The 15789-nt window shown below is 40.3% G+C and overlaps 1 protein-coding gene across 4 annotated transcripts in view; it reads left to right on the top strand.

Moving 5' to 3' along the window:
* The window catches only part of Sfmbt2 (Scm like with four mbt domains 2), a 186876-nt gene that overhangs the window by 89589 nt on the left and 81498 nt on the right, over positions 1-15789 (top strand). For all 4 annotated transcript variants that reach the window (XM_029547654.1, XM_021215581.2, XM_029547653.1 and 1 more), the window contains one exon: positions 3646-3793. In XM_029547654.1, the coding sequence (XP_029403514.1) occupies positions 3646-3793 (148 nt within the window). The remainder of the gene's footprint in view (positions 1-3645; positions 3794-15789) is intronic.

Here is a 15789-nt window from a genome sequence, read left to right on the forward strand (position 1 = left end):
CTCCTCCTCCTCCTCCTCCTCCTCCTCCTTCTCATCTGCTTTCATTGGTTAAAGGAAGTCACCTGCTTCCAAGATTGTCAGTAAAAACGAAATTCCCTCATTGCGTAAAGGTGTTTTTATTCTGATCTGGTAGTCCTTTGAGATTCTATGATTATTGAGATTATCTCTTCTTCATAAGAGAAATCCCGGTGGTTTTACCAGTGGTCAAATTCACATTGTGTATTTTTCACCTTAAATACTAGCTTTTGTTAAGTGGTAGAAGATGCTGACAAGCTGACTTTTTTTTTTTTTTTTTTTGTCAAATGTGTCTTCAGTTTATGACGCTTTTTATTCGGAGGAAGAATTTGATTAAAGATTTAAGGTCAATTGCAGTTTAATTTCTATTTCCAAAGGAAGGTGGATATATTTTTGTAGTAAATCAAATATTATTATAATTAACTTTTCCTTCCTTCCTTCCTTCCTTCCTTCCTTCCTTCCTTCCTTCCTTCCTTCCTTCCTATTCTTTCATGATTTGTTACAATTTCAGGAAATTAGTGGTGACACTATATTAAAAACATGTGAATTGATTGTAGTCATGGCATATAGCTTTCTTCTTCTTTTTCTAAATGAGTATATGAACTTGTCTAGAGCACTACAGTGCCAGCTTCCCCTGAATTTTAGGAAACAAGCAGGCAGACATTTCGCACGTTTTTTATGCCTTTAAATTATTGTGATATTCACCATTAGAGAGTGACACATTTCTTATTGGTAGCCTCAATTTGGATAGACAGTCAGCGACAGGTTGTGTGTTCAGTCATTTCCCCTTACGTCGTCTCACTGGGAGACAGAAGAATTTGCAGGTATTCTGAAACTACATTCTTCATACTATTTTGCACTTGTATTCGAGAGGAAGTATGTAATGCCATTCTGCCTCATTTGTATCCCATTTTCTGATTGTCCATTTGTTTTAATGCGCGAATTGGAACGTGTGATCTTGTCTCTAAGAACCTCTTCAGATAAATTCAGGACACATCATCATGTATGATTCACCAGAATATTCTTCATGTAGAAGGTATTTATAAATATATATTGGATATATCTTCACTAGAGGCGATACCTGGAGTGGGTATGATCACAGTTCACTACATACATGTCTGAGGTTTAAAAATACTTGAAACATATTTATGTTTTAGGATATTTTGCTCGAGAACATCACACACTGTGCTCTCATTACTTTTTACAGTGAAAGTTTCACACAGGCACCCCTTTAAGGTTTTTCTACCTGAAAGCCCGGAAGAAAATAGAGTAAACGATATTAAAGCATACAGCTCAATGCAGAGGTGCCCTAGGGTAAGCGGAGAGGCTTTAGCAGTGGAGCAGGGCTGGTTCTGGTATTTCAAACATTGAAAGGTGAGATGTTAGCATGTGAAGTAGGTTGCATTGAAGAAAGGCCAGGGCACAAGAGACCCGTGAGCTCCATGCCAGAGGGAACACAGAGCAGAGCTTTTCATCCCTGGGAACGTGAGTCCTGAGAGATGGGAAGGGACTTCCTGACTTTTCTCTGAAGTCTTCTCACATCAATGTGAAGTTTGATGGATGGATCCTGGAGATCAGGGTCCCACAGTGCTTAGGTACCCTGCCGCCAGGACAGCTTACCGTATGTGAGGACCCGTGTGTATGTGTGGTAGGATCTTCCAGAGAGCTTTTGAGTAGTCATAGGCGTTGCTCTGGACACTGAGTCATAGACCAACTGATTCCCTGTTGTTATCAGGTATACATTATACTCCAGAGAATCAGACAACCAAGAGAATGAATGAGTAAATAAATAGATCCCAGGAAGGGGTTCATGAGAGCAGTGACTGGCGGGACGACTGTGGTTTCACGCTCTGTGATTTTTGTTTTATATGTATGGGTGTTTTTACCTGCATGTTATGCCTATGCACTGTATACATGGCTAGTGCTTGCCGAACGAAGCCAGAAGAGGGCACCAGATCCCTTGGGAATAGAGTTACAAACAGGTGTCGGCCACCATGTGGGGGCTCAGAATTGAACTGGGGTCCTCTGGAAGAACTTGGGTGCTCTTAAGCCGAGGGCCATCTCTGCAGTCCTGGGAGTGTTTTTAAATGTAATCACCATCAGGAAATGTTTTCCTAGGCAAGCTGGCCATGCATGATCCATCCCCTCCCCCCCTTTTAAAGTAAAAAACAAAACTGTTTTTAAATAGGGTCTCATGTGACCCAGGCTGACCTTAAACCTCTGAACCTCATGCCTCCATATTTGGGGTTAGCATTGCAGGCTTGCGTCACCATGCCTAGCTTGAGTCTACGCTTCTCAAAGTAGATTTTTCAAAGGCAACTGCCCAGTGACTACAATTAGAGATAGTTACTGGAATCAGAGCATAGAGGTGAGGTTTAGACTTCCTACTCCTGCTTATAGATTTAGTCTACAACATACTTTGTAATGAAGGGAGCTAGGAAGCAGAGCTTAGTATAAATGTAAAGGAAGTGTGTGTATGTGTGTGTGTGTGTGTGTGTGTGTGTGTGTGTGTGTGCATGAGTGAGTGCCTGCCTGCATACATGTGCGAACTTGTGGGAGGAGAGGGGGAGGCATCTGATTTTGCTATCTGCTTAGAACTTTCTTTCTTTCTTTCTTTCTTTCTTTCTTTCTTTCTTTCTTTCTTTCTTTCTTTCTTTCTTTCTTTCTTTCTTTCTTTCTTTCTTTGCAGTATTGGAGCTTAAATCTAAAACCTGGCACATGCTAATAAGCAAGTGCTCTACTAGTGGGCTGTATTCTGAGTCCTTCTTAGGTTTCTTTATTTTGTTTTACTTTGAGCCAGAGTCTCACTAGTTTCCCTCGGCTGGTCTTTAGCTCACTCTGTATCCCAGACAGTTGGCAAGCTTGTGAACATGCGCCCCCCCCCGACCCCCATCCCCTGCCCAGACTCAGTCTCCATAGCTGGACTGACAGAGTTCCACCAACTAGACCTGCTTGTTCATTTTTGTCTCATTCGCTGTACATTCATCTACAAAACATTTTCTATGCCTCTGCAAATCATTTGATGAATAAAGGAGGTCGCTGTCCTCAAAGAATATCTGATATTTTGGTGGTGACAGGTGACAGGTGATGGAGGGGAACATGAAGTAAAGACAGGTTTTTCTGCATATGTGATTTTCTCTCTGACTACAGGATGTTGTATTTTGAAGGCTGTAATGCACAGGGGTCTAGATGTCTGCCAGGGCTGAAGCCAGAGGGTTTGAAGGATCTGCTGTGAGGAGTTTGGTCCCTGCTGTAGAGGCCAAGGTGCCATTTTGGCTTTTAAATACCTAGTTTATTTTTCCAAGGACTGGAACTGGTTGTCTGTCTGTCTGTCGGTTTGCTTTTCTTCATATGAGGCCATTGTTTTATATTTCTAGGTCTTTTTTTAAATTTTGGTTTTCATTTTCTCCCTTTATTCCTCTCTCCATGTATGTGAGCACCACGACTGAGTCTGATTTCTTATCCACTGGGTTCAGTAATAGGTACTGAAATGCTGGTTTGTGCTAAAGTCAGTTTGATAGGATATGTTCAGTGTCATTGGGACAATGTCAGGATTTGTATGTGTAACACTGAGAAATTAACATTTCCTTTTTCTTTTCTTTCTTTCTTTCTTTCTTTTTTTTTTTAAAGGTTTTTAATAGTAAATTTTTCCAAGTGGCCATTGATGACCTAAGACCTGAAGCTGATAAACCTACGATGCTGTGCCATGCAGATTCTTTGGGGATTTTGCCAGTACAGTGGTGCCTTAAAAACGGAGTCAACCTCGCTCCTCCCAAAGGTTTGTAATCTATGAAAATGTGTGGGGTTGAAGTAGTCCAGGCTGGTGTCTTCTTGTCTCTGACATGACATCATCATGTTTTCCTGTACAAGTTGTAGTGTGAATTGACCTGCCATGCAGGGGAAGGGTTCTTCTGTATTGATTGACATGGATGTCACCATCGCTCCACCCCTTGGAAGGTTTGTGGGGTTTGATTATCAGGGTCAAGAGCAAGGCAGTTCTTCCACTAGATGGTCCATGTATCGCTGCTTCTCTCTGATGCTGTGTAGTGAGGGATTCAGGTACCATGATGCTGCCTCCGAGTGATAGAAGTTAAAGATAATGAAAAGGCCTGAGAAGTATGTACAACAAAAATGGCAATGGTGTATTTCTTTAGACTTCAGTGTCTCAGATACTCCACTGCTCAGATACTCTTAGGGTCCAAAATTTTAACATAATAATTATGATACTTCACTTAATGCTATCATGTCCAAGGTTTGCTCAGTGGGGACAACAAACAATACATGAAAAATGAGGCCCTACATGGTGGTGTGCTCCGACAGTAGAGGCAGGAAAACTAGGGATACAAGATGATCCTCAGCTACATAGTGAGTATAAGGCTAGCCTGGACTACATGAAACCATATAGCCCAGGCTAGCCTTATACTTATATATTCCTTACATATTAAGTAAATGGACTGGCAGGAGAGAAATTGGAGAAAGATTAGAAAAATAAACTTAATGGGACAGATTGCTACATACTACCTCAAACACAAAGAGGTTTTGCATGAGCCCTTTTCATATGCATAGGGATTATGGGATAACTTAAGATGTCACATTTGCTAGCTGGCTGACAGGAGCTGTGTTGTGTGTAGCTTATCTTCAGCATCGCTGCCCTTGCTGGGCTCTGACCCTCATTTCTCTTCTGTCCTCCTCTCTATGGCAGAGGTGCTCCTGCACCTCTCCATTTCAGCAGTTGACTCTTCAGATTACAGATGTGTAGTTTTGTGGGCCGGTGACATGGCAGCGAACCATCTATGAGGTTTCTGATCATTGTGTCCTCACACGTCGTGTCCTGAGGACTCTTCGTTATCGACAGTTCCTATCATTTGCCATGCCCAGAGAAACAAGGATTTGAGTGACAGACAGGAGCTGGGGTCACCGTGCCTACTACACCTGGTGATGGTGGAAAGGCTCCGGTCTGTGGGCCCTCTGTGTATTTGTGTTTGGGTTCTTGTTGTTGTTACCTGAACTAAATGTCAAGTTTGCATTTCAGAGCTTTCACTGGGGGACTGCATGGTCATTTTAAGGTAGCACCCAGAAACAAATTCACAGGGTTCAATGAGTTAGAGAAACAAATAGTGTTTGCTGTACTGGTAGCAAGCACAGCTCCTGTGCACTTAGGCAGGTACAGCAGTGTGAAATGCAGAGCAATGTTCCAAGTACTCCGCAGATGTAGAGTACACAGGAGGATGTGTTAACCGTTTAAATCCCAGGTCCTACTACATTAGGGATTTTAGCACTCAAGTAGGTTTCTCATTTGAAATGGGTTGTAAAAACTATCTCATTTAAACCCCAATTATTATTATTATTATTTTTTCGCCCCAGGGAACTCCAACCTCAGTTGTGTTAAGTAATTTATGAAATCCTGAGAGGTTGTCTGAATTCTGGCCTTAGAATCCCAGATGAATGCTTCTCTGAATAGGCGTACTAACTATAACTGCCCTTTGCTGTTGTTCCTAGGGCTAGCATCCCAGGCAGGCTATTCTTCAGGGCAGTTCGAGTGGCCTTAGTCAGGGCTGGCAGATGTTAGTGGGCCGTGCCTTTCCCTTGGGTAATTGGTCTATCTGCTTGAGAGCAGTTGGTGAACTACAGTTTGAAGGTGTAATTTTCGAAATGTTGGTGGTTATACCACAGTCGTGGCTTGGCTTATTGGACTCTGGTTTCATCTCCTGAGAGTAGATTATATTTATCTTGGTAATTAAAACGAATGCAAATTGATACTGGTGGGTTTTGTAATGTGGCTTAGTGGTTTCCTTTTGAGGTTGTTCATCTCATGTCTTATCTTACTGTGAGGGCTGGGAACCCTAGTGCAGGATTTTGCAAACACCATTCCATATTTAATTAATGTGTGAAAGGAGACGATTTTTTTTATGTCTGTTTTAATATTGAACATTGGGGTTGGTAGGTAGGATGTGTAAGCTATAATCTGCATATTCCCGAGAGATTTCAAAGGTTTTCTTGTGTGCTTATATTTGTTTGAAAATCATGAATCCTTCTGGCAATTGGATGTTGCTTGGTCTTCTACAGTCTTTTGGTAGAAGGAAACATGGGAGAGAGACATGCCAAGAACACAGATCACTTCTTATGTTGTTTTGACTTTGCTATCTTTTAAAAGAGAAAGCAAAATATATCTGACCTCGACTTTAGAGAAAAACCTTCTAAGCTGGGAAAGACAGGAACTTTGCAGTAGCTCCCTGCCTTAGGGTTTTGCTGTTAGAGATTGGATCCTGCCGTTTTAACCCAATAAAGGACAGTCAGTGTTACAGGCCCTACCAACAGTGCTTAAATAAACACATAAATAAGCTAAAAATTTTGGATATATAAGCTGCATACTTCTGGTCATGTAATACCAAAGATTAATAGTAATCTTCAAAGAGGGAGACTTCCAAATTGAGGTGGAAAACATTGGATTTGTGCTGTGAAATGCAGGAGTCAAGAGTGAAGGAAACTGTTTATTGTAACACTTGCTTGTCTCTAGGGCCAATTTGTATGTCTAATAGGCATACGATTTAGGAAGGACAGGTGTATTTAAATTACCACCGCAGCACAAAATGATGCCTCTCAATTCTAATTCTCCTTAAATGAAGAACCTGAGAAGTTGTCCTTAGTTCATTGTAAAAATTCCACTTTATTGACCATTTGTTGCATTAGAGAGAATAATATATTAACATTCCTCAAGACATAGTGGCATACAACAGTAATCCCAAAACTTGGGAGTCAGAGTCAGGAGGATCAGGAGTTCAAATTCATGCTTAACTTCATGATGAGTTAGAGATCAGCCCGGGATTCATGGGATTCCCCCTATGTATGTGCATGTGTGTATACTTGTATGTGCAGGTGTGTATATGAATACACACACACACACACACACACACACACATATATATATAAACATACACACACATACACAGACAATCACACACAGAAACACACACACACACACACACACACACACACGCACGCACGCACGCACGCGCGCGAATGTTACTCATCGATCCATTTGAATGATATGTGAATGATGTGTGACTTAGAATTTTAGAGATGCTGTAGTACTGGGCCAGTGAGTGATCTCACTCACCTGGTGAAAATGCTTGCCAGAGTCAGGAGGATCAGGATTCCAAATTCATGCTCAACTTTGTGATGAGTTAGAGATCAGCATGCAAATCATGTGACGGCCACCAAGAATGTGCACGTGTGTATAGTTGTCTGCATATTCATTTCTCTATATGAATATGTATATACACGCATGCACACACACTCACAGGAATGGTCAGAGCTATTTCTCAGTTAGGAGGTGAATACTCTTGCCAGTGTCAGGAGGATCATGAGTTCAAATTCATGCTTAACTTCATGATGAGTTAGAGATCAGCATGCGATTCATGTGATGCCCATCAAGAATGTGCATGTGTGTATAGTTGCGTGCATATTCACTTCTCTATATGAATATGCATATACACACAAGCACACACAGGAATGGCACTGACATATCCTTTTGAATGATATGTGACTCAGAGCTTTAGAGCTTATGCAGTACCAGGCCAGAGCTATGTCTCAGTTAGGATGTGAATGCTCTTGCCAGAGTCAGGTGGATCATGAGTTCAAATTCATGTTTAACTTCATGATGAGTTGGAGATCAGCATGCGATTCATGTGATGCCCACTAAGAATGTGCATGTGTGTATAGTTGTGTGCATATCCATTTCTCTATATGAATATGCATATACACACATGCACACACACACACACAGACACACAGACAGAGTAATGGCACTCATATATCCTTTTGAATAATATGTAACTCAGAGCTTTAGAACTTATGCAGTACTGGGACAGTGTGTTGTCTCACTCATGAGCTGAATACTCTTGCCACAGTCAGTATGTTCCAGAGTTCAACTTCAGGGTTAACTTCATGATGAGTTAGAGATCAGACTGGGATTCATGTCATGCCCCCCATGTATGTGCATGTGTGTATACTTGTGTGTGCATGTACATGTGTGCATATCAATATATGTACACATACAGACGCACACACATACATGCAGGAATGTCACTTGTCGATCCATTTGAATGATACAGAGCTTTGGAGATTATGTAGTATTGAGCGAGGGTGAAGCCTCAAACACCAGGTTAAAATCCTTGCCAGGAGAATCCTGGGTCAGAAGAATAAAGAGTTCAAATTCATAATTAAAGAAATCAGCCTAGGATTTATGTGATGGCCCCTATGTATGTGCATGTGTGTGTACTTGTGTGTGCATGTGTATGTGTGTATATACATATACATATACATACACACATACACACACACGCACGTACGCACACACAAACATGCACACAGGAATGGCACTTATCAATCCATTTGAATGATATGTGACTTAGAGTTTTAGAGATCATGCAGTAGTGGGACAGTCAATAGTCTCACTCACCAGGTGTAAATGATTGACAGAGTCAGGAGAATCAGGAGTTCAAATTCATGCTTACCTTCAGTTAGAGATCATTCTGGCATTCATGTTAAGCCACCCATGTATGTGCATGTGTGTTTACGTGTGTGTGCATGTGCATGTGTGTATATGAATATACATACACATACACACACATACATACGCATGCAACACATATGAATGACACTCATCAATCCCTTTTAATGATATGTAACTGATAGTTTTAGAGATTATATAGTACTGGGCCAATGAATGGTCTCACTCAGAAGGTGAAAATGCTTGCCAGAATCAGGAGAATCAGGAGTTCAAATTCATGCTCAACTTCCTGAGGATTTAGACATTAGCCTGTGATTCATATGATGCCCCCTATGTATGTGCATGTGTGTATAGTTGTGTGTGCATGTGCATGTGTGTATATGAATATACATATACATACACACACACGTATAAACGCAAGCACAAACACACACACAGGAATGGCACTCGTTGATCCATTTGAATGATATGTGACTTAGAGCTTTAGAGATTATGTAGTATTGGGCCACTGAAACTTTTCACTCACCAGGGAAAAAGACTTGCCAGAAGCATCAGTATCCAGAGTTCAAATTCATGCTTAACTTCATAATGAGTTAGAGATCAGCATGGGATTCAAGGGATGTACCCTATGTATGGGCATGTGTGTGTCTTGTGTGTGTATGTTCATTTGTGTATATGAATATGAATATACACACACTTACACATTCATGCGCGTGCGCGTGCGCACACACACACACACACACACACACACACACGAATGGCTCTCATCAATACATTTGAATGATATGTGTCTTAGAGCTTGAGAGTTGAGAGTTAGGCAGGACAGTGCCAGGGAGAGATCTCACTCACCAGGTAACAATGTTTGCCATACTCAGGAGGATTAGGAGATGAATTTCATGCTTAACTTCATGATGAAGATCAGCCTAGCATTCATGGGATGCCCCCCACGAATGTATGTGCATGTGTGTATAGTTTTGTGTGCATGTGCATGTGTGTATATTAATGTACATATACATACACACAAACATATACACGCATTTGCAGATACAGATACAGGAATGGCATTCATTGATCCATTTGTATAATATGTAAATTTTAGCTTTATATATTATATAGTACTGGGCCAGTGAGACATCTCACTCACCAGGCAAAAACATTTTGCAGAGTGAGGAAAATCAGGAGTTCAAATTCATAAATAACTTCATGATGCATTAGAGATCATCCTTATGTTAATGTGATGACCCCTATGTATGTGCCTGTGTGTATATTTATATGTGCACAAAAATGTATATATATGAATTTACATATACATACACACCCACACAAACATGCACACCCACACAAACTCACTCACAAACACACCCACAATTGCCACTTATCAATCCATTTGAATGATATGTAACCTAGAGTTTAGAGATTGAGTATAACTTTGCCCAAAAGAGCTCTCACTTACCAGGTGAAAACGCTTGCCAGAGTAAGTAAGAACTGCAGTAATAATTTATGCTTAATTTCATGATGAGTTAGAGATCAGCCCGCTATATATGTGAGTGTGTATACTTGTACGTGCTTGTACATGTGTCTATATTTAATATACATATAAATATACACACATATACACATGCACACACATACACGCAGGAATGGCACTCATTGAACCATTTGAATGATATGTGACTTAGAGCTTGGGAGATTCTGTAGTACTGGCTAGGGAGAGCTCTCACTCTCCAGGTGAAAACCCTTGCCAGAGTCAGGAGGATCAGGAGCTGAAATTCAAGGTTAATTCCATGATGAGTTAGAGATCAGCCTCGATTCATGTGATGCCCCCTATATATGTGCATGTGTGTATACTTGTGTGTGCATGTATATGTGTCTATATGAATATGCATATACATACACACCCATATACACACGCATGCATTCACACACACAAATACACACACACAGGAATGGCACTCATCAATCCATTTGAATTATATGTGACTTAGAGTTTTAGAGATTAAGTGTGTCAATGAACGGTTTCACTCACCAAGTGAAAACGCTTGACAGAGTCAGGAGGATCAGGAGTTTAAATTCATGCTTAACTTCAGTTAGAGATCATCCTGGCTTTCATATAAAGCCACCCGTGTATGTGAATGTGTGTTTACGTGTGTGTGCATGTGCATGTGTGTATATGAATATATGTATACATACACACACACATACACACTCATGCGACACACGTGCACGTGAGCATGCACACACACACACACACACACACAAGAGTGGCACTCATTTATCCATTTGAATGATATGATATGTGACTTAGAGATTTAGAGATTATGCAGTCCTGGGCCAGTGAGTGCTCTCACTTTTTAGGTGAAAATGCTTATCAGAATCAGGAGAGTCAGGAGTTCAAATTCATGCTTACATTCATGAGGATTTAGAGATCAAACTGTGAATCATGTTTTGCCCCCCATGTTTGTGCATGTGCATATAGTTGTGTGTGCATGTATATGTGTGTATATGCATATACATATACATACACACACACAGGAATGACATTCATCGATCCATTTTATTGATATGTAATTTACAGCTTTAGAAATTATGTAGTACTGGGCCAATGAAACTTTTTACTTACCAGGTATAAACGATTGCTATAGTCAGAAGGATTTGGAGTTCAAATTCACGCCTAACTTCATAATGAGTTAGAGATCAGCCTGGCATTCCTGGGATGCACCCCATGTATGTGCATGTGTGTATAGTTTTGTGTGCATTTGCCTGTTTGTATATGAATATACATATCCATATATACAATCATATACAGGCACGCAAAGACACACACACACACATGAATGGCACCCATTGATCCATTTGAATGATATGTCACCTCAGATTTTAGAGTTTATACAGTACTTGGCCTGAGAGGGGTCTCAGTCAGCAGGTTATAACATTTACCAGAGTCAGTAGGTTCCAGAGTTCAAATTCATCCTTAACTTCACAATGAGTTAGAGATGAGCCTAGGATTTTCGTGATGTCCCCTATGTTTGTACAGGTGTGTATGTATGTGTGTGCATGTGTACGTGTGTATATTAATATACATATACATAAACTCATACATACACATACATGTGACATCCACATATGAATGGCACTCATCGATCCATTGGAATTATTTGTGACTTAGAACTTTAGAGATTATGTAGTATTTGGCCACTGAAAGTTTTGATTCACCAGGTAAAAATTCTTGGCAGAGTCATCAGTATCTGGAGTTCAAATTCATGCTTAACTTCATAATGAGATAGAAATCATCCTGGATTCATGTGATGCCCCCTATGTATTTGCATGTATGTATATTTGGGTGTACATGTACATGTGTGTATATCAGTATACATACACATACAGACCAAAGCACACACATGGAGGAATGTCACTCGTCGATCCAACTGAATGATATGTGACATAGAGCTTTGGAGACTATGTAGTACTGACCTAGGGTTAGGTCTCAAACACCAGGTTAAAACCCTTGCAAGAGTTAGGAGGATTGGGAGTTGAAATTCATGCTTAACTTCATGAAGAGTTTGGGATCAGCCTGGATTCATGTGATGCTCCCCTTGTATGCGCATATGTGTATACATAAGTGTGTGTTCATGTGTATATGTGTATATGAATATATATACACACAAACATACATGCATGCATGGACACACACACATAAATGGCACTCATTGATCCATTTGTATGTTATATAATTTAGAGCTTTAAATACTATGTAGTACTGGGTGAGTGAGAATCTCACTCACAAAGTAAAAACGCTTGCTAGAGTCAGGAGAAGAGAGAGTTCAGATTCATAATTAACTTCATGAAGAGTTACAAATCAGCCTGGGGGCTGGTGAGATGGCTCAGTGGGTAAGAGCACCCGACTGCTCTTCTGAAGGTCCAGAGTTCAAATCCCAGCAACCACATGGTGGCTCACAACCATCTGTAACAAGATCTGGCGCCCTCTTCTGGAGTGTCTGAAGACAGCTACAGTGCACTTACATATAATAAAGAAATCTTTAAAAAAAAATTCAAAAATTAAAAAAAAAATCAGCCTGGGATGTCCCCTATGTATGTGCATGTGTGCATATATGCATGTTTGCATGTAAATATGTGCATATAAATATACACATATAAACTAACCAACACTACATGCACACACACAGAGACACACACAAGTACACACACACACACACACACACACACACACACAAACTCAAAATTGACACTCCGATCCATTTGAATGATATGTAACTTAGTGTTTTAGAGATATGTATAAATGGGTCAAGGAGAGGTCTCACTCACCAGAGTCAGGAGGATCAGGAGTTCAAATTCATGCTTAACTTCACGATGAGTTAGAGATCAGCATGCGATTCACGTGATGCCCACTAAAAATGTGCATGTGTGTATATTTGTGTGCATATTCACTTCTCTATATGAATATGCACATACATGCAAGCACACACAGGAATAGCACTCATATATCCTTTTGAATGATATGTGACTTAGCGCTTTAGAGCTTATGCAGTACTGGGCCAGAGCTATGTCTCAGTCAGGAGGTGAATAAACTTTCCAGGGTCAGGAGGATCTGGAGTTCAAATTCATGTTTAACTTTGTGATGAGATAGAGATCAGCATGCGATTCATGTGATGTCCACCAAGAATGTGCATGTGTGCATAGCTGTGTGCATATTCGCTTCTCTATATGAATATGCACATACACACATGCACACACAGTAATGTCACTCATATATCCTTTTAAATGATATGTGCCATAGAGCTTTAGTGCTTATGCAGTACTGATCCAGAGCTATGTCTCAATTAGGAGGTGAATACTCTTTCCAGAGTCAGGAGGATCTGGAGTTCAAATTCATGTTTAACATCATGATGACTTAGAGATCAGCGTGTGATTCATGTAATGCCCACCGAGAATATGCATGTGTGTATATTTGTGTGCATATTCACTTCTCTATATGAATATGCATATATATGCAAGCACACACAGGAATGGCACTCATATATCCTTTTGAATGATATGTGACTTAGAGCTTTAGAGTTTATGCAGAGCTATATCTCAGTTAGGAGGTGAATACTCTTGCCAGAGTCAGGAGGATCAGGAGTTCAAATTCATGCTTAATTCATGATGAGTTAGCAATCAGTCTGGGATTCATATGATGCCCCCTATGTTATGTGCATGTGTGCATAAGTGTGTGCATGTACATGTGTTTATATGAATATACATTTACATACACACATATACATGCATGCAAACACACATGTAGGAATGGCACTCATTGATCCATTTGAATGATATGTGACTTAGAGCTTTGGAGATTATGTATGACAGGGCCAGTGTCAATTCTCACACACCTGGTGAAAACCCTTGCTAAGATCAGGAGGTAAAGGAGTTGAAAATCATTCTTAACTTCATGAGGAGTAAGAGATCATCCTGGATTCATACGATGCCCCCTATATATGTGCATGTGTGTATACTTGTGTGTGCATGTATGTGTGTCTGTATGAATATACATATACATACACACCCATATACACACGCATGCACGGACACACGCACACACACACAGAGGAATGGCACTCATTGATCAATTTGAATGATATGTGACTTAGAGTCATATAGATTATGCAGTAGTGTATCAATGAACAGTCTCACTCACCAGGTGAAAATGGTTGACAGAGTCAGGAGGATCAGGAGTTCAAATTCATGCTCAATTTCAGTTAGTGATCATCCGGACATTCATGTTATGCCCCCCATGTATGTGCATGTGTGTTTACGTGTGTGTGCACGTGCATGTGTGTAGATGAATATATGTATACATACACACACATACACACACACGCAACACACACACACACACAGACGAATGACACTCATTTATCCATTTGAATGATATGTGACTTAGAGTTTTAGAGATTATATAGTACTAGGTCAGAGAGTGCTCTCACTCACCAGGTCAAAATTCTTGCCAGGGTTAAGAGGATCAGGAGTTCAAATTCATGCTTAACTTCATGAGGATTTAAAGGTCAGTCTGTGATTCATGTGATGCCCACCATGTATGTGCATGTCAGTAAAATTGTGTGTCCATGTGTATGTTTGTATATAAAATATATAACTTACACACACATATAAACACAAGTGCGTGCACATGCGTGTGTGCGCACACACACACACACACACACACACACACACACACAGAGGAATGGCATTCATTGATCCATTTGAATGATATGTAACTTAGATTCTTAGAGATTCTGTACGACTGGGCCAGGGAGAGGTCTCACTCACCAGGTGAAGACCCTTCCCAGAGTCAGGAAGATCAGGTGACAAATTCATGCTTAACTTCATGGTAAGTTAGAGATCAGCCTGGATTCATGTGATTCCCCCAATGTATGTGCATGTTTTTATATATGCATGTGTTTATATGAATATAAATATACATACACACCCATGCAAAACATAGATACACCACCAACCCCCACTGGAAGGACACTTATCAATCCATTTGAATGACAGGTGACTTAGAGTTTTAGAGATTATGTAGTGCTGAGCCAGTGAGTGCTCTCACTCACAAGGTGAAAATTATTGGTAATCAGGACAATCAGGAGTCGAAATTCATTCTCAACTTCATGATAAGTCCAGGATCAGCTTCCGATTCATGTGGTGCCCCCAATGTATGTGCCTGTGTGTATATGTATGTGTGCATGTGCATGTGTGTATATGAGTATACATATACATACACACATACCCATACAAACACGCACACAAACACAAAACTGCTACTCATCGATCTATTTGAATGATATGTGACTTAGAGTCTTAGAGATTATGTCTGACTGGGCAAGGGTGAGGTTTCACTCACCAAGTAAAGACCCTTGCCAGAGTCAAGATGATCAGGAGTTCAAATTCATGGAAAATGCATGATGAGTTAGAGGTCATCCTGGCATTCATGTGATTGCTCCTATGTATGTGCATGTGTGTTTATGTGTGTGTACATGTACATGTGTGTATATGATATACATATACATACACACACATAGACACATACGAACACACAGACACACAGGAATGGCACTCACTCATCAATCCATTTGAATTATATCTGACTTAGAGCTTTGGAGATTATGTATGACTAGGTCTGGGAGAGGTATAACCCATCATATTAATAATGCTTGTCAGAATCAGGAGGTCAGGAGTTCAAATTCATGCTTTACTTAATGATGACTTAG

The sequence above is a fragment of the Mus pahari genome, chromosome 16 (genome assembly GCF_900095145.1).
Source record: "Mus pahari chromosome 16, PAHARI_EIJ_v1.1, whole genome shotgun sequence".
In the NCBI taxonomy this organism is placed as follows: domain Eukaryota; kingdom Metazoa; phylum Chordata; class Mammalia; order Rodentia; family Muridae; genus Mus; species Mus pahari.